The sequence below is a fragment of the Ailuropoda melanoleuca genome, chromosome 1, assembly GCF_002007445.2.
Source record: "Ailuropoda melanoleuca isolate Jingjing chromosome 1, ASM200744v2, whole genome shotgun sequence".
NCBI classification, from domain to species: domain Eukaryota; kingdom Metazoa; phylum Chordata; class Mammalia; order Carnivora; family Ursidae; genus Ailuropoda; species Ailuropoda melanoleuca.
This window is the reverse complement of record NC_048218.1, coordinates 131,760,266-131,780,788: the sequence shown is the minus strand read 5'-3', so window position 1 is coordinate 131,780,788 and position 20,523 is coordinate 131,760,266. Positions and strand designations below refer to the sequence as shown.

General features: G+C 36.8%; 1 protein-coding gene across 1 annotated transcript in view; it reads left to right on the top strand.

The window, feature by feature from the left end:
• GNAT3 (G protein subunit alpha transducin 3) overlaps positions 1 to 614 on the top strand; it is a 51,842-nt gene extending 51,228 nt beyond the window's left edge. The window contains exon 8 of the mRNA XM_002918261.4: positions 424 to 614. Within this exon, the coding sequence (XP_002918307.1) occupies positions 424 to 614 (191 nt within the window). The remainder of the gene's footprint in view (positions 1 to 423) is intronic.
• The last annotated feature ends 19,909 nt before the right edge of the window (positions 615 to 20,523 follow it).

Sequence of the window (20,523 nt, the reverse complement as noted above, 5' to 3'; positions counted from 1 at the left end):
CCTTCTCTCTTCTAGCTACCCCTCCAGATCCAACTCGAACACCACCTCGTTCCATATCCGCTCATTTACAATTTCTAGTCTTCTTTTAGTTCATATGAAAACTCACACCCCCCACATACACAGATATATTCACAACCTTTATCATATATATAGACTTCATTGCTCATTTATGTATATATTTTAGTATTTTTACTATATTGTGAGTATTTTAGGCCAAGTGAAGCCCCTGGTCAGTGGGGCAAGCATAGTTACGAACACAAATTTAATATCGCGTAAATCCCAGACCTCACCAATGCCATCTTGATTTTTCAACACTGAGTATATCGAACAACACACGAAGTAAAGTCCTAAAACTTAACTGATATTTCTCATTTTATTCCTTTTAAAATGCAATTAACGTGTCTTTTTTTTTTTTTTAACAAGGACCAAATACATTCGAAGATGCAGGGAACTACATCAAAAACCAGTTTCTAGACCTGAATTTAAAGAAAGAAGATAAGGAAATTTATTCCCACATGACCTGTGCTACAGATACCCAAAATGTCAAGTTCGTGTTTGATGCAGTTACAGATATAATAATCAAAGAGAATCTAAAAGACTGTGGGCTTTTCTAATCAATCCTCTTCTTCCACTTTTGCTCATGTACACTTTTCAAGATACAAAAGGAAGGTGCTGTGTGATGTGTTTAGCTTTAACAGATTAGTGTTATAAAGCAAAAAGTTTTCATTCAAAAATTTTAATATATTGCCAGCTGTATCTGGGTAAGTTTCAATTTCTCTGGAACATTGAGGACGGGGAGGTGGGTGTCTTTCACATCTTCAAGTCTGAAAATGTACATTTTGGTAATGCTCTATCGGTACGTATCAATGACAGTGAATTTGCTTGGTAGTAAATTTCTGTTTTGTGATCTATTTCTAATCATAGAACAACGAAAAATGCAAGGTATTCCATATTATTTCATTGGCCACATTTTTGAGAGGCATTTGTCTTCACTGGTATGTAACTGTGCCTATGTTATAAAGACCATTCATAATTGGTCAATTCCTCCTAATCAGTAAGTTGCTAATGAAATGTTCACTAGACATGTACTTGTTGATAGGAAATTCCATATGCAAAAGAAATGCATGCAATTTTATCTGCTACATTTTAATCTTAGGGAAAAAAGTCATTCATGCCGAATTTACCCTTAGAACTGGAGCTTTTAACAATCTATCTTTTTGTACTAGCCTAATTGAAAATGGGACTGTGCGCAGTCAATACACAGCGTAGGGCTGTTCAGGCTGAACAACAGTCCTTAATGGAGTACTCATTTCCCACATTTTGCTCCAGAGTGACATGCAGCATTGTTACAACTGATGGTGGAGGGACAACAATTTTAGACCACAAAAGGGAAAAATAATTCACTTTCTTGGCATTTAGTATGTTTAGGTTTTGTAAATAAGAAGTAGGAAGTAAGAGTGAGTAATTAGGAGATTTTGTAGAAGAGAAACATTGAGCTTCTCAGTGTTGTATGGTCCATTCTGAGTGTTTGACTGCATGCTAATGGTCAAGTTTTTAATAGCTAATTTGGTGCCTTACAAACCAAACTCTCATTTGCAAACAGAAAAGATGACCTTTATTTTTTAAAGCGTATGTACCACTTACAACATATCCTTTTCAAGCAGGTCTCGATATTGTTTACTCTCTCTCTATCCTAGTAGAAGGTGATACATAGGTCAGAATAGATCAGTACATGAGACTTATAACTACCCTGAAAAAGGAGCTAATTAGTGCTTTGCCAGCTAAATTAGGAAAACAGAAATTAAGCAATTTGCCGATCTGTAGCTCAGATGGATTTAGGTAGCACTGTCTCGGGGTCACTTCTTCCTGGTTCTGTAACATTTCCATTCTAGACACTTAGGAATGACCACTATTCAATAAACAGCCTTGACTGGAGTGTTTCTGGCTTTACTTTCAAAAACACAAAGGAGTTATCAACAAATACAATCCAATAAAAATGTCATAGTAAGAAAAATTAATTGGAAATTTCTTTGCAGAATATAAATTATTAAGGAGCCCAAGATAGCAAGGACAAAAAAAAGAGAAAACACTTAGTTCAAGAATTCAGCAAAGTTCTCTGGCTAAAAACCAATACCTATATGATAAAAACCCAACATTTTGCTAGGAGATATTCAATGCTAAGAGATACTAAATTAAGATCACGAACACTATCATTTCATCTTTTGCCGTGTCTTTTTTTTCCCCATTCTACTTTAACCTGCTTTTCTCTAACAGTGTGAAGAGAATTTTACAGAAAGTAGTAAGACAGTTTGTGAAATATTACTATTATTTGGATTTCGACTTAGTCTAACCCTTAGGATTTCTCTTTTTGGTGTAAATGGTGGTGTCAGAAGTGTTTCGATTTTTCTTTTAAAAAAATGTAACTCATTTCAATATGTGCAAAAAACTGACAAGTATCAATATTTATAAAATACTGTTCTCTGAGAAATTTAAAAAAATATGTTAAATGATCCAACTGAAATTAGAGGTCACTTTGGATTACAGGAAAACAAAACAAAACAAAACCTATTCCTTCCAACCCAATGATTGGAATTTTTTAAATTCCTTCACAATCACAAATCATTGTTATGCTAAACAATTCATCTTAACTAAAAAGAGAAATTTTTAGTGGAGAAAATAAATGTTTGCATTACTTCTTTAATGATCACCCTCCTTAAAATTGAGTCTATTTCTGATTTCACTTCTTAAATTTTTAATAAAAAAAGGTCGGCCTAGACGCACAGTATTTTGAAATAAAGAAAATAAAAAATGGAAAATCTGGAAAACCATGCTTTAGCCGGAAGAAACTTGCACTGAGACCTGCAATATTTAGTTGGTTAGAATTCAAACACCTGTTTCAATGGAAAATTCAACCTTCCAACTGTACAGTTAGTGATCTGGCTTTGACGTGTCTCAAAGAAGCAGTCTTGGTCTTGGTCAAAGTTCAAATGTTATTATACTATTTTGCTTTTCTGTTATTTGAGGTTTCTCTTTCTCACTCAGAATGCCCTTAAATCCTCTTGCCTCAGATTAACACTCCCAACTCATTCATTTCAAAAATGTGTCCAACTGTAGATACGCCACACTACTTCAGAGCTCAGGTGCAGGCTTACAGCTAACAGAGTCACGAACAACTGGTCCTTGCAGTTTTTCCAGAAGCATGAACTGGTCAACAGATAAGTCTTTGCATTTTGGGACTAGTGACTAAAGGGCTCAATGAAGAAGAGTATTCATTGGTATTAATACCCTGTAGTCAAAATATTAAAGCTGGTGACTCTAAAAAGCAGCTCTATAGAAAAAGGGGCTTCAAAATTGTGAAATCTGGGGCGCCTGAGTGACTCAGTCAGTTAAGCATCTGCTTTCTCAGGTTATGATCCCAGGGTCCTGGGATTGAGCCCTGCATGGGGCTCCTTGCTCAGCAGGGAGCCTGCCTCTCCCTCTGCCTCTGCCCACCCCCCGTTTGTGCTCCCTCTCTCTAATAAATAAATAAAACCTTTAAAAAAAATTCCGTGAAATCTACAACGTACATTATAGATATCCCATATTCTACTGGTTCACAAAACTTATAAACAAATACCAGTCTTCATGTACATCATACAAATTGGCAAACCGGTTTTTCTCAGGCCATGGGCCTGTCCTAAGACAAGTTTTCTTACTTGATCCACTACCCTATTGAATCACGAACTACATTTACAAATGCTTGCACAGAATCATTCAGGCTTGACTTCATCACACGCTATGCACATGAGGAGAAAGAAATCTTGCGTGTGGAGATACGTGTTTTTCCTAAGCAATGCTATTTCACAATCACAGGCGGATACGCTAGTTAGCAGGAGTAGCTACTGAAAGTAAAAGATTCGTAAGAACTATAGAAGCAGGACGCCTGGGTCACTCAGTGGTTAAGCATCTGCCGTCTGCTCAGGTCATGATCCCAAGGTCCTGGGATCCAGCGGGAGCCTGCTTCTCCCTCTCTCGCTCCCCTTGCTTGTGCTCTGTCAGATAAATATATAAAATCTTTTTAAAAATAAAAATAAAATTAAAAAGAACTAGAGAAGCACTTGTGAACTCTCTCAGAGTTATAGTAAAAGTAGGAGCCACCTGGACGCAGCAAGTATTCCATTGATCATCTAACCAGTTCCGGCCTCCTTTCTTTGTCGACCTTTTCTGACATTCTTCCCAACAGTCTGCAGCCACACGGGGGCACACTAACATCATGTGTTTTTCTACCCAAATGTTGGAAACATAATAAATTTAGATTACCAATAGCCTGAAAGAGACAGATAAATCCTGTGAAGAAGCATAGCTTGTCTCGTGCTGCCAGCTGAGCAGCCTACGATAATCTTCTGATCATCATAATATGCGCTACTGTAGTCAAATCTGTGAATGACAAAGCTATTGAAACGGCTCCAGATTTGTTCAGTGTTACACAGATACTGTCCTTGCTCACGCTCTTAAATTATTTTGCCATTTCCAAACTCTTGTTTAAATCTAAGTTACCATTAATTCTGTACAGTGTGTTTTTCCATTCATCTATATTGCTTCTAAAATCTTGATTAGCTTACAGTGAAATGTACGGGAAAAATAATTTGATGTTTAACAACTATGTTTCATGAATAGTAATTAAATGGCTGCTTATCGATGTGTTCCTTTTCAGTAAATCAAAGTAAAATTCCACTCTGCTAGAGCATTAACCATCCCATGATTACGTTGATTACAACTTTTTCCTTAACCACCACTCCACCAAATCAACAGGAAAATAAGTGTTCTGTGACATTTTGCGATTCCCAGCTCTGGGGCTGCCAACACGTTTTTCATTAGTAATAGCACAATTTTTACTTTAAACCACATTTGTCACACTAGTTAAGTAAATAGAGTCACACGAAAGAAAGAGGAAATAAAAAGGCCCTAATTTACTTCAGATGGACAGTAATGGCCCTCTGATTTTAATACCCTTCAGAAAGCAGATAATATATGAGACACACAAGCAAAGTGATTATTTGAAAGACATTCATGTTTTCTAAATTCATCAGATTGGAACCAAACCCAGTACATATATGTGATTGAAAAGTATAGATTGTGGTGCTTTCTTTTTTGAAAAAGAAAAATGGCCAAATAAGACATGCTCTTACAGTATCAAAAACAGTGGTGACTGTTTCTACTTTAACATATTAAAAGCCTTACGTTGGAGAAAACAATAGATGATTGTGCTCAGAGTTAGCTTAAGAAAGTTTGGCATAAAAAGCCCCACATGCAGAATGCCAAAGAAAAAGGTGCTGTAGGCTAAGATTATTTATCCTATCCAATTAAAATCTGAATATTTAATTACATTTAAAAAGTACTGTTGTAGAAGTGTCACATGCGGGCGTATCTTGTTTCACTGCACTTTGCTTCATTGTGTTTCGCTGTATATTTTGCTTACAGTTTGTAGGTTTCTCGAGGTTTGACCCTGCCTCCAGCAAGTGTGTCAGGGCCACCTTTCTGAAAGCATTGCTCACTTCATGTCTCTGTTACATTTTGGTAATTTTGGCAATATTTTGAACTTTTTCATTATTTTATTTGTTGCGATGATCTGTGATCAGTGATCTTTGATGTTATACTATTGTAGTCATTTTGGGTGCCATGAATTCTAACCATATAACACAGCAAGCTGAATTAATAAATGCTGTGTATGTTCTGACCACTCTGCCCACCTGCCATTCCCCCATCGCTCTCATTCTCCTTGGACACTCTCCCTGTTCTCTGAGATGCAGTAAGATTGAAATTAGGAAACTAATCCACCCTACAACTGATGTAGGAAAGACATTAGGGTTTGCAGTCCACAGCCAAGAAAGCATTCTTGAGAGGTCTTCTTTGGTGCAAAAAAAAAAAAAAAAAAGTGGTTTTATTAAAGCATGGGAACAGGACCCCTGGGCAGAAAGATCTGCACTGGGATCAGGAGGAAGGGCTGATGATAGACTTTCAAGTTGGGAAGGGATTAGGGATAAGTCTCTAAGGAATTTTGAAAGCAAGGATTCCAGGACCTTGAGGCTAGCTATCATTAGGAAAAGGTCATTTATTACCATCTACTAGAACCTTAGTCATGAGACCCTTCAGATGTATATGGGTGGGTCATATGCTCGGGGGATGATTGCTAACATGTACCTTGGGGGGTAGAGATAAAATTTCCAAAGGACTTTTTATATGTTAAGCAGACTTAGAGGATCCTGGAGGGTTGGGCTAAGATTTTTTTTTGCCCTTAGCACAGTCTTAGCATCTATGCAGCTGAGTCCCTAGAGGAATGTCACTCTGCCTGTTTCAAGGACATGTCAATGGGCTGTAAGTAGTAAGGAAATTTAATAATTTTTCTTCTGCCTTTGTTTCCCACATCATGATGACCTCCAAATGTTCAAGTTAAAGAAAAAGCTGCACATCTCTCACTTTAAAATCAAAAGCTAGAAATGATTAAGCTTAGTGAGGAAGGCATGTCCAAAGTGGAGATAGGCCAAAAGCCAGGTCTCTTGCACCAAATGGTTAGCCACGTTGTGAGCTCAAAAGATAAGTTCTTGAAGGAAATCAGAAATACTACTCCAGTGAACAAGTGAATGACAAGAAAGCGAAACAGCCTTATTGCTAATATGAAGAAAATTTTAGTGGTCTGAATAGGAGGTCAAACCAGCCACAACATTCTCTTAAACCAAAGCCTAATCCAGAGCAAGGCCCTGACTCTCTTTAATTTTATGTGAGCTGAGTGAGGGAAGGAAGCTGCATAGCAAAACTTTGAAGCTTACAGAAGTTGGTAATTAAGACTTAGAGAAAGAAGCCATATCCATAACATAAAAGTGCAAAGCAAAGCACCAAGAGCTGTTGTAGCAAGTTCACCAGAAGACCCAACTAATTCAGGAAAGTGGTTACACTAACAACAGATTTTTGATGTAAAGAAAACAGCTTTATATTGGAAGAAGACGTCATCTAGGACTTTCATAGCTAGAGAGAAGTCAATGCCTGGCTGACTCTATTAGGGACTGAAGCAGCTGATGACTTTAATTTGAAGCCAGTGCTCATTGTCCATTCTGAAAATCCTAGGGTCCTTAAGAATTATGGTAAATCTACTCTGCTTGTGCTCGATCAGTGGAACAACAAAGCCTGGATGACAGCACAACTGTTTACAATGTGGTTTACTGTATTTGAAGCCCACTGTTGAGAACCACTGCTCAGGAAAAGAAAAGAAAAAGTTCCTTTCAAAATAACGTTGCTCATTAACAATGTACCTGGTCATCTAAGAGCTCTGATGGAGAAGTACGGCAACCTTAACGTTTTCATGCCTGCTAACACAGCATCCGAAATTTCTACAGCCCGTGGATCCAGGAGTGACTTCTACTTCCAAGTCTTATTATTGAAGAGATACATTTCGTAAGGCTGTAGCTGCCACAGATAGTGATTCCTCTGGTGGATTTGGGCAAAGTCAACGGAAAACCTTCTGGAAAGGATTCACCTTTCTAGATGGCATAAAGAACATTTGTGATTCATGGGAAAAGGTCAAATATCAACCTGAACGGGGGTTTGAAAGAAGTTAATTCCAACTCTCATGAGGGAATTTGAGGGGTTCAAGACTTCAGTGGAAAAGGTAACTACAGGGGCGGTAGAAACATGAGAACTAGAATTAGAAGTGGAGCCTAGAGACGTGACTGAATGACTGTAATCTCATGAGAAGTCTTGAATGAATGAGGAGTTGCTTCTTATGCATGGGAAAGAAAGTAGTGTCTTGAGATGGAAGTTAATCCTGGTGAAGATGCTGTGAAGACTGTTGAAATGATTACAAAGGAGTTAGAATATTCCAGGAACTTTGTTAAAAAGCAGCAGCAGGGTTTTTGAAAGGATTGAACCCAAATTTGAAATAAGTTCTACTGTGGGTCAAATGCTATCAGACAGCACTGCATGCTACAGAAAAAATTATTTGTGAAAGGAAGAATCAATAGATGAGGAAAAATTTACTATTGTCTTATTTTAAGAAATTACCACAGCCGCCCCAACCTTTAGCAACCACCACCCTGATCAGTCAGCAGCCATCAATATCAAGTCAAAACTCTCTACCAGTAAAAAGATTGCAACTTACTGAAAGCTCAGATGATGGCTACCATTTTTAAGCAATGAAGTATTTTTTTAATTAAGATCTGTACATTGTTTCTAGACATAATGCTATTGCACATTTAATAGACTGCAGAATAGTGTAAACCTAACTTATATGCACTGGGAAACCAAAAAGTTCATTGGACTCACTATATTATGATATTTACTTTATTGTGGTGGTCTGTAACCAAACCTGCAATATCTCTGAGAGAGGCCTGCAATAGCACAAATCATGTGAGATAGTTTTCCAACAAAGAAACAATTTTATTTCCCTTGTAAAGTCAAGTTAATTCATCATAGTGAGTCTACAAATCTTTAGTTAGTATCTATTACATTCAAGAAATAATCACTTCACATTTTTATTCACATATATGGTGCGCTCCCCAATGATAGCTGTAGCGGTGATGTATAACCATCCCCACCTCTTGAAACAAAAGGCAGAAAATTTCATTATAGAAAATATGTAATCCAGGGCACCTGGGTGACTGAATCGGTTGAGCATCCGACTCGATCTCAGTTCAGTTCTCTATATATATGTCTATCATATACATTACTGCAAAACAGACACAAACATATTCCTTTTTCATAATTTTGCTTTTTTTCTAAATATAAAAAGAGGTACTGCTTTGCTATAAAACAGTAATGCAAATATCTAGGCAGTTGTATTCTGGACCACCGTGCTTAGAAGGACCTCCACGAAACTCAGAGATTCCAACAGCCAATTATTCATCGGGTATTTCATTGTAAATTTGTGGCAAAAAGTTCTCCTGAACTACATCTTGTCTCTGGAACAGGTGATATGGTAACTTTAGGGAACCCTACACTATGCGTGAGAACTTGAATTTAAGTATCAGTTCTAAGACGAACTCTTTCCCTGTGGGACTTTGAACAGTTCTTAATTTTATAAGGTGGCTATTTTTCTTTCTTGTTTGAATTAAGTTATTTAAAGAAAATAGAAATAGGAAGACAAATGGATTTTTAATTAACATTTAAAATGCGACTGGATGTTTAAAATTTGTGATTTCCTTTACTTTTCAGTTTTAAGTTGAGGGCTTAGAAATGTTATTTATTGCTGGGTAGAAGAACCAAGCATCTAACACTGCCCCTAGTAAAGGCTTCACAAGGCAAGATTTCATTGTTAAGCCTGGTAGAGTCCTTTTGCCATCCAAGGGAGGAAAATCAACTAAGGTATAAAAATTTTCTTAAAGAAAATGTGACAACTTAGTAAAATTACCAAATTTTTTAATTATGCACTTAAAATGGGTGAATGTATGAATTGTTCCTCAAATTATAATAAAGTCAGTTTTAAAAAATATGGAACTAGGGGCGCCTGGGTGGCACAGCGGTTAAGCGTCTGCCTTCCGCTCAGGCGTGATCCCGGCGTTATGGGATCGAGCCCCACATCAGGCTCCTCTGCTATGAGCCTGCTTCTTCCTCTCCCACTCCCCTGCTTGTGTTCCCTCTCTCGCTGGCTGTCTCTATCTCTGTCGAATAAATAAATAAAATCTTTAAAACAAATAAATAAATAAAAATATGGAACTAATTCTTCCCCAAAGTATTGCACACGTATTACATGTAATGGAATATTTAATAAGTTATTAAGTTCACATTTCCCACAATTAATTACCTCTCACCCTAAAATGGAAATGTACCAAACTCCTATATCCCTGATGATCTAGGACCACCCTCCCTGCATGGTTGGTTGCCTAAAAGTAATAACTTATTTTTTTAAACTCCTGGAAGCTGAGATCATTGTAATGCTAAAAATTTCAGGTTAACTCATAGAGTTCAGGGTACATGGCCAAATCGCTCACACAGTAGGTGCATAATATTTGCTATTTCATTGCCAGAACTGCCCCCTCCCACTTCATGCCTTGTTAGCTCCTACTTCTTCCTTAAATCTTAAATCAGAGTTTACCTCTTCAGACAAGGGTTCCCAAAACTCATAGAAGTTCAACTGCTTTGTATTTTTATAGTTCTTTATGATAATTTTACTTTTTTTGACTAATTGAAATTTACAATGAAATGTTTGTGACTATTTAATTTACATTTGTTTTCCCACCTTTCTGTAAGTTCCCTGAGGGCATAGCCCTTTCTTGAGTATTTATGAAATTAATGGATCAATTAATGGTTGTTGACCAATTCCTCATGGAAAGCTTCTATTCTCTTTGCCTTTGGAATACAATACTTTTCCGATTTTCCTCCTATCCAGTTTCTTCTCCAACTCCTCTGACCGTCCTGTAAATATTAGTATTATTAAAAATATGTATCTAGACCATCTTTTACTACTCTACGCATTCTCTACTAGGAATCTTACTTTTATGACTTCATTCTTTTGTAGGTACGATCAGTCTTCTGATCTCTACATGTATTATCTCAACTGCCTCCTGAGACATATACAAATAAAACTCAATACTCAAAATTAAACTCATGATTTAATGAGTTTAATTAAATTTAAACTCACTGAATCTATCCTTTCTCTTATGACGTCTCTCAGTTGTTTAATGTCAACTTTAGGTTTCTGCCCCCTTTTCCCCCCTCATCACAAGTTCTAGTGATTCTGCATGCTAATTGTTTCTTTAATTGCCTACATTTTCCATCATCATTATTCCTTGTTGAATTCAAGTCTCTCTCTTGCAGAGATTTCTGGGACAGCTCCTTAAACTGTCTGCACTGCATCTGTTCTCACACGTCCAATCTATTTTCCATCCAACTGACAAAATGATGGTACTCATTTTAAATTGCAAAACAACTTCATATAGGGCTTCAAGTGCTTTCCGGGTTCTTCACTATTACAGAACCAAGTCCAACTGCCATGAGGTTTAAATGTCCTCTATGCCCTGATACTTTTTCACCTCTCTAGCTCAATCTTTTACCATTCTTCAATCTAAATCCACTGGCAAGTGTGCTCCTTCCTAGAATATCCCTCCTTCTCCCCATTTGTTGACTGATTAACTCAACCTTTAAGTTTTTACTTTTTTCAGACGTTCTCTCCTTATTTGCCAGGTCTTGGCTACCTGAATGTCCTTTGTGCTCCCTGACCACCTTGCATCTCCTTCTTTGTAAGCCTTATCATGTTAATGAAGTCAAGTAAATCTGTGTCGGTCCCTGTGAAGAGTACATAATCCACTTTAAGATAAGCATAGTTGCAGGTATGCTGTATTTACACTGTGTGATGTGTGGCCATGTGTTTTAAAGCTCACAGCTCTGTCAATGTTCTTGGTGTGGCAGCAAAGATAATAAAAGTCTAAAGAAAGTCATGTATCATGACTAAGAAAACCCCCCAATTTTCTACTCAATTCAAACTTAAAGAAAAGATCTTGAATGAATGCATTTGGTAAAGTTCCCAATCAGTCATTCTTCACCTATTTCTGTTCTATTCCAAAGGAGGCTTCATGAATGTTAGCAATCTCTGTTTTTTCAAAGCTATTTACCATTTCTTATTAGTATCAATATGAATTACACAAGCTTCTAGAGAAGAAGTCAAACCCATCACTATTCTAAGAAATAACAGTATCATCCTAAAGACATTTGAAAAGAAAGCAACACCACTCTTGCCTTTGGACCACACGGATGCCATCCTAAAAAGAAACCACTCTGGACTACCTCAGAAGGCTTGTTTGGATAATGAATAGCAGCATATCACAAAAGCCATAATGATTAGTCCATTACATGAAAAACAAACCTTAAAATGTGAGCATTTCTCTTGTCTACCATCTTATAAAGATAGAATTGCTGTATAAAGCACTGTCCGTAGAACAGCAAAACACAATAATAAAGGAACCAACCTTTGGAATCTTTAGATGTTTTTTTTGGAAGCTTTTTATGCTAACTTTATAATAAGAGAGTAACCTATTTAGATTTACTAATATTTTTATGTTCTTCAAAAAAACAAAAACAAAAACTGTCTTTAAGGCTTGCAAAAGCAATTCTGTCCCCTTAAAAACAGGACAGACTTTGAACTGCATACATATGTACACAACTACTTTACAAACATAAATCAGATTTTTACCAAAGTATCACTTTTAAAGTTAATACCAACTGTAGTAGAAATGACCCTTAACTGTAACATTCCAAAAGAGTACAAATCATATGCTCAATCCAAATTCTATCACAGAGCTTTGGAAAATGCTTACATCTCAAAATTTAAATAAAATTTAAATTTTTAATTGTAAATAAAATTTACGATATAATTTGTAAAGTTAACGAATAAATTACCCTTTAATGCCTATAAACATGGGTAGGTAATAGTGAAATACTTATTTCTATATATTCTATAATCTGAATATAATTTTTCTTTTTAAGTTTCTCACATTTTAACGTATCTTTGTGTAAAAAAAAATTCCTTCACTGAAATATACGTGAATATATTTAGTTGTTTGGGATAGATTTCAGTTGAAAATCAATACTTATTCTCAATGAAGTTTAACGATCATGATCTATTTAATAAAGATTTAGGAATTCCATCATTTCCATTGATCATGTGTGTAGGGGGTGTATAAACATGAGAGAGTTCTTTTATTGTCTTCCCTTAAATTTATAAACTCATCAAATCTAGCAAGTTTCAGTAATTTTATCTTCTTGATATTGAAGTATGCAGCCAAGTTGCTAAATATAACTGCCTACATCATCTCATGCTTCAGGAAAACCTAAAACACCTTTGCTAAACACAGTTTAAAAAGTATCTTTTAAGCTAATGAAACCTGCCAGTTACTTAGTCCTTCTTTAAATCCGAAGCTGAAGTCCAACCAGTTAGGGGTTGTAAATTTTTTATTCAATTCACAGGGCTTTTTTTAAATAATTCAATAAAATTGAATTTTTAAAACGTCAAAAATTGAATCTAAAAAAAATTCAAGAAAAACCTTTTAAGAAAGATTCAATGAATTTACTGTGTATGTACTCTGTGCTATCTCAGTTGTATTTTAAAAATATGTAAAAATATAACCAGCGTTAAGTTTCGATTTTTAAAGACATTTGAAGGGACAGATTTTCTCTCATGCATAATGACCAAACTATAACAGCTTTGCAATCTATTAAACTCCCACACTGTGAATGGTGAATGTACACAATTTGACTTTCTGATGATTATTAACTGTCCATAAAAGGTGTTGTGTGATAGTTGCCTTCTGAAAAAAAAGTATTTTTACTTTGGAAGTCTTTTTTCCCTTGTAAGTCAAATCAAGTCTTACCTCAGGAGAGGCCCATCTTGAAACCCCATCTCAGCAAAGGCCCAGAAGTTGTCTGTTTATATTACCTTTGTGAGCAATGACCACACAACGCCCAGCTGAGCCCATGGCATTTTACAAGGGCTCCAAACCTAGGAGACTGGCATATCAAACATCCACATACTAATCATGACATTAATCTGCAGCCATCAGCTGACTAAAGGTGTTAGAACTGTATTGGAAACAGGTCACAGTTTTAAATCGCTTCATCAAGTAACTCATCGAGTGCCATACTTTATTACTATTCCAACAAGGAGAGCAAGAATAGTATAGCTGAGTATGAATTTTAAACAAAAAAAATCTCTGTTTTGATACACAAGTTGTATAAGCAGAATATGATAAAACGGTGCCATCTGGAACTCAAAGGACATTATCATCTGTCTATATGGGAGACTGCTTCCTAAATAGGGTGTTTTCAAACTACTAGAGTATTTGCTCCTTTCAAACCCTGGTATCTTAAACCATAATGAATTATTCAACTGTTATATAGACTATTCTGTCTTCTGAGATAGAACATATTCAACATATTTTATTCTTTCTTTAATGTCCTGTCATCATTATGATGAACAATAATTACTATATTGTAACGCAACAATAGCCTTAGTTTCGTTTTAGGCATGTGGGTTTTATTTTATTCATTGCCATAAGAACTCATACATGTGAGGAGCGAATATGATTGATCTGGCAAAAGTGCCCTTGCGGTACATTTCTCAATCTCATAAAACCCATCTATGAAAAGCCTACTGCAAATATTATTCTCTATGGGGAAAAGCTGGAAGCCTTTCCCTTAAGATCAGGAACACGACAAGGATGCCCACTCTCGCCACTATTATTCAACATAGTACTAGAAGTCCTTGCAACAGCAATCAGAAGACAAAAAGGGATCAAAGGTATCCAAATCGGCAAAGAAGAAGTCAAACTGTCTCTCTTTGCAGATGACATGATACTCTATATGGAAAACCCAAAGGAATCCACTCCCAAACTATTAGAAGTTATAGAACAATTCAGTAAGGTGGCAGGATACAAAATCAATGCCCAGAAATCAGTTGCATTTCTATACACGAATAACGAGACTGAAGAAAGAGAAATTAGGGAATCCATCCCATTTACAATAACACCAAAAACCATACGTTACCTTGGAATTAACTTAACCAGAGACGTAAAGGACCTATATGCTAGAAACTATAGATCACTTTTGAAAGATATTGAGGAAGACATAAAAAGATGGAAAAATATTCCATGCTCATGGATTGGAAGAATTAACATAGTTAAAATGTCCATACTACCCAGAGCAATCTACACTTTCAATGCTATCCCGATCAAAATACCGAGGACATTTTTCAAAGAACTGGAACAAATAGTCCTTAAATTTGTATGGAACCAGAAAAGGCCCCGAATCTCCAAGGAACTGTTGAAAAGGAAAAACAAAGCTGGGGGCATCACAATGCCGGATTTCGAGCTGTACTACAAAGCTGTGATCACAAAGACAGCATGGTACTGGCACAAAAACAGACACATCGACCAATGGAACAGAATAGAGAACCCAGAAATGGACCCTCGGCTCTTTGGGCAACTAATCTTTGATAAAGCAGGAAAAAACATCCGGTGGAAAAAAGACAGTCTCTTCAATAAATGGTGCTGGGAAAATTGGACAGCTACATGCAAAAGAATGAAACTTGACCACTCTCTCACACCATACACAAAAATAAACTCCAAATGGATGAAAGACCTCAATGTGAGACAGGAATCCATCAAAATTCTAGAGGAGAACATAGGCAACAACTTCTATGACATCGGCCAGAGCAACCTTTTTCACGACACATCTCCAAAGGCAAGAGAAATAAAAGATAAAATGAACTTATGGGACTTTATCAGGATAAAGAGCTTCTGCACAGCCAAGGAAACAGTCAAAAAAACTAAGAGACAGCCCACGGAATGGGAGAATATATTTGCAAAGGACACCACAGATAAAGGACTGGTATCCAAGATCTACAAAGAACTTCTCAAACTCAATACACGAGAAACAAATAAACAAATCATAAAATGGGCAGAAGATATGAACAGACACTTTTCCAATGAAGACATACAAATGGCTAACAGACACATGAAAAAATGTTCAAAATCATTAGCCATCAGGGAAATTCAAATCAAAACCACACTGAGATACCACCTTACGCCAGTTAGAATGGCAAAGATAGACAAGGCAAGAAACAACAATTGTTGGAGAGGATGTGGAGAAAGGGGATCCCTCCTACATTGTTGGTGGGAATGCAAGTTGGTACAGCCACTCTGGAAAACAGTGTGGAGGTCCCTTAAAAAGTTAAAAATTGAACTACCCTATGACCCAGCCATTGCACTACTGGGTGTTTACCCCAAAGATACAGACGTAGTAAAGAGAAGGGCCATATGCACCCCAATGTTCATAGCTGCATTGTCCACAATAGCCAAATCATGGAAGGAGCCGAGATGCCCTTCAACAGATGACTGGATTAAGAAGCTGTGGTCCATATATACAATGGAATATTACTCAGCTATCAGAAAGAACGAATTCTCAACATTTGCTGCAACATGGACGGCACTGGAGGAGATAATGCTAAGTGAAATAAGTCAAGCAGAGAAAGACAATTATCATATGATTTCTCTCATCTATGGAACATAAGAACTAGGAGGATCGGTAGGGGAAGAAAGGGATAAAGAAAAGGGGGGTAATCAGAAGGGGGAATGAAACATGAGAGACTATGGACTATGAGAAACAAACTGAAGACTTCAGAGGGGAGGGGGTGGGGGAATGGGATAGACTGGTGATGGGTAGTAAGGAGGGCACGTATTGCATGGTGCACTGGGTGTTATACACAACTAATGAAGCAGAACTTTACATCGGAAACAGGGGATGTACTGTATGGTGACTAACATAATATAATAAAAAATCATTAAAAAAAAAAGTGCCCTTGGCTTTAAAGACAAAGAAGCAAGAGAAGCCCTCCTCTTTAGTGTGCAGAGAATACAAATAGAAAAGAGCAGTGCCAAGTAAGGGTCCTGCAGTTAGACATCTGGGTTGGTAACTCAACTCTATCTCACCCATTAGCTGCTGTAGCCTGCAGCAAGGTCCTTAACTCCTCAGGGTCCAGATCCATAAATTAGAATAACAACAACTACAGGTCAGAGTCCAGAACTAAATGAGGTAATATGTGTGGAGTGCTCAGAAGAATGCCTGATCCACATTAGAGATTATTGGTTATTAATCGAGGAAGCAGAAAAATTAATGTGCAATTGTAATATTGCATGCAGAAACAGGAAGAGGGTTCAGAGAACCTGCTTGGGAGGAGGAAGGGATTGAAGGAAAGTATTGGTAAAAAAGGAAAAGATTTGGAAGAAATGCCCTCTACAAGGTTAATACATTGATTAAAAAGGATATTAAAGAATATATACATACATTTATTGCAAATATTGGTTCATATTACTGGTACCATCTGAGTTTAGCAAACTTTTTTTCATCTTTACTATATCTATGTTACATTCATTGTATTAGGCTTAAGAGTTTTTATTAATTTATTTACTTGCTTATCCTTCCATCTGTCCATCCATCCACTAACCCATTCATTTATTAAATTTTTCAACAAAGAACTACTGCAAATTGGCACTTTGAAGGTTCCTGTGAAATCATTCAAGTTTAATAGGAGGTCTCTGTTACCAAGATACTTTCAAATTAATAGAACAGCTTCCCACATAGGACAACATCAGTAAAAGTAAGGATTGAGGGGTGAGCTTTGTCAGACAAATTTTTAACATAGTAGGTTAAATAAAGTTCAACATTTCTTTAATGCTGTGTATTTTTGAGGAGACACTGTAAAGATTCCTTTCTGGAACTCCTATCGTTGCAGGTAGTTTTGAGAAATACAGTCTGGGTAATATTATATAATAAGTTCACAGCAATAACATTATTGCATGGATTTTGTGACAGGTTTTTTGGTCAAAGGCCTTTTCTACTTACTTCCTGGTTTTCAGTTTTGGTCAGCGTAAGGTGACATGGCCACAGACTAAATTTCAATGAAATAAGGGCACTGTATTCCTTTAGACCACACACACGGGAAACAGACTTCAGCACAGTAAAAAGCAGTTTTGATAACTGACCAAGTCCAGGTAGCAAGATAGGGAGCCATGTCCTGGGTATGGTCTGGCCATCTTGTAGGTAATGCTTTTGTGCTGGGAATCAGCACTGCCCTTCCCCCCACTCCCTTTCCCCCAGAATGGATCACAGATACCATTTTGTGTGGCAATTTTCTTAATAAAAAAAAAAGCTGTGACTAAAGGGAGGCCCTTGGGGTTCTCCAGGGCTTTGACTTTCATCCTGACTCTTTGAACTACATTGAACAGCCATCTTTAAGTTTTGAAATCCTAATTCAGAAACCCAGATCCAACTCTAGCAGAAATCTTAACCGTTCTAAGACTGAAACCATTAGAATGTCATTAATCTGATTTATTATCATTTTAAAATGCTGAGCCAGAGACAAGATCCTTTCTCTCTTTCCCTAGGAAACCACTTGCCCCTTTGTATAAAATCAATGTGAGGTCATTCATCTGAGTACAACTCTTCCATGACACTCTTAATTTTTCACTAAAATGCTGTTAATAATCTTAACATGGCATTCTCAGCTTAGCTATTTTCCAGACAATTTAACCCACACAGCTGAACCTAGAAAAATGTTAGCGCTTAGGTTGAGCGTTCCCAAAAGAATATACAGTAAGATGTATGAGACATAATTGCACCACTGCGGATTACAATAAATTACACACTAAACACAACCACACTATCAGCATTCAATCTTAAGTAGCATATCTCCAACCTGAAGACGTAAGTAACAATTCCTTTATCACTCAGGAAGACAAACATATTTCTGCCTTTAGCAAAAAATTGATACAGCAAATCCCAAATGTACTTATGATTCAGGGAAAAGAAGACACAATTTGCAAGTCTATTGTAAATAAACTTGATTTTGATTTTGGAATACATCAGTATGAATGCGTGGATGGAAAAAAGAAGGTAGGAAAGATAGAAGAGTGTATTTTTTTTCTTAAGACATGTGAATGATGTCATTTTTTTTGCTCATTACTATATCTATTATAAATATAAATACGTTAACGATATTAAATGGTATTCCTCAAACTTGCCTTGCTAACACCAGAGAGGACTGTTTAGAAATGTATTGGAGGTTACACTCTGATTCTGTTGAAGAATATCCATGAATTTGTGATTGTTATGATTAGGTTGTAGGTGAAACATTGCTTAAAACATCAAAAAGGAAACACTGATTTAAATTTTTATTTCCACTTATATATTTTCTTTTAGTTTAAATGTTAATGAAACACTTAACTGTGTTCCAATTTAAATATTTGAGAGAAATGTGAGTGGATTAGATTAGTATCTACTTTCAAAACCAACTGTTCTAGTAAGGGAGATAAGCCAGGTATCTCAAGAGGAAATCTATAATAAAGGTATTATCTCCAATCTTGCATTTATTAAATCATTTACTTATTCATTTTTTTATGCAGTAAATATGTATCACTCACCTGCTACAGCACAGGCATTATGTCAAATTAGGGGCCCATAATAGTGAGCAAAAACAAGCACTAGTTCTGCCTTCATCAAATTCCTACTCTAGGTGGGAGAGAGCCATTACACAAATTAATAACACAGTATAAAATGCAATGTATGTTATGAAAGCAGTGAACGTGATCTCATTAGCACATAACATGCAAACAGTGATCTACTCAGATGGGGCCACCAAGTTTTTTCTAAGTAAATAAACTTGATCCAGGAATGAGGATGCAGTAATGAGATGAAAGGAGGAAGGGAACTATTCTGGGCCAAGGAAATGCATGTGCCAATGCCCTGAGGTCAGAGAAATCATGGGGCATGTAAATTACTATGGTTGCTAGAGCTCAAAGAGGACGAGAGAGAATACAATGAATTAAGGCTGAAAAGATTAGACTAGTCGGAGTCTTTTAATATACATTAAGGATTTTTGCCTTTATTTTTAAGATGAGTGTTCAGAAATGAGACAGTGTGATAAGATTAACAATTAGAAAAGTTCACCTTGGCCGTGCTGTGGAAAAATGACTAAAAGAAGACTGGATTTGCACAGATCTGTGGGAAGTTCTTCAAAATGCTCCAAAAGGAGATAATAACCTAACCTAGGACTACAGAGATTGAGAATAAAATGGCAGACCTACTTATAATGTATTCTGAAGGCCAATGCAACAGATCTTTTGATTAATTCATCACTATGAGATATGGTAAGGCTAGTGGACAGTTAGGGAGAGAAAATATTAGGGTTGGTGGTGAGTTAACAAGGTAAGGAATGGTCAAGAGCACCAAGTGTAGGGAAGGCAGAGGGAGTACATGAAAATGGTGTTGAACATGATGAATTTGAAGAGCAGTCTGGACCAGAGATAGGTATTTTCTGAAGCATCAAGAAACAGAGTAATAGAAAACGTGGATGCAAATGAGATTGTTTGAGGATACAGAGTAGAAATCAAAAAGAGCTTGACACACTGTTAACAGTTACTTGGCCAAGAGGAGGAGATTGCAGAAGAGAGTCAAAAGTCAAGAAAAATACAGGTAGGGTCAGGCCAAGGAGAATGCAGGGACAAGACAACATGGAAGAATTTTTCAAAACCAGAGGAGAACTACCAGTAGTTCTACACAGGAGGGATGCCTGAATGGTTCAGTAGATTTAGCATCTGCCTTTGGCTCAGGTCGTGATCCCTGGGTCCTGGGATCGAGTCCCATGTCGGGCTCCCTGCTCAGCCAGGAAATCTGCTTCTTCCTCTCCCTCTCTGCCTCTGCCCCACTCCTGGCCATGCTCGCTCTCTCTAAAATAAATAAAATCTTTTAAAAAAAATAGTTCTATACATGAAAAAAGGTCAACAAAGATGAAGCCTAGAAAATATCTACTAGATTTAGGGACAGTGATGTTACTGATGACAGTTGGCAAAGTGGTGTGGCTGGAAGTCAGATAACCCAGAAATAGTAAGAGGATAATGGTGATGATGAACATTGACTTTTTTTTTTAATCTGACTATAAAGATGAGAGAAGAGGGGCGCCTGGGTGGCACAGCGGTTAAGCGTCTGCCTTCGGCTCAGGGTGTGATC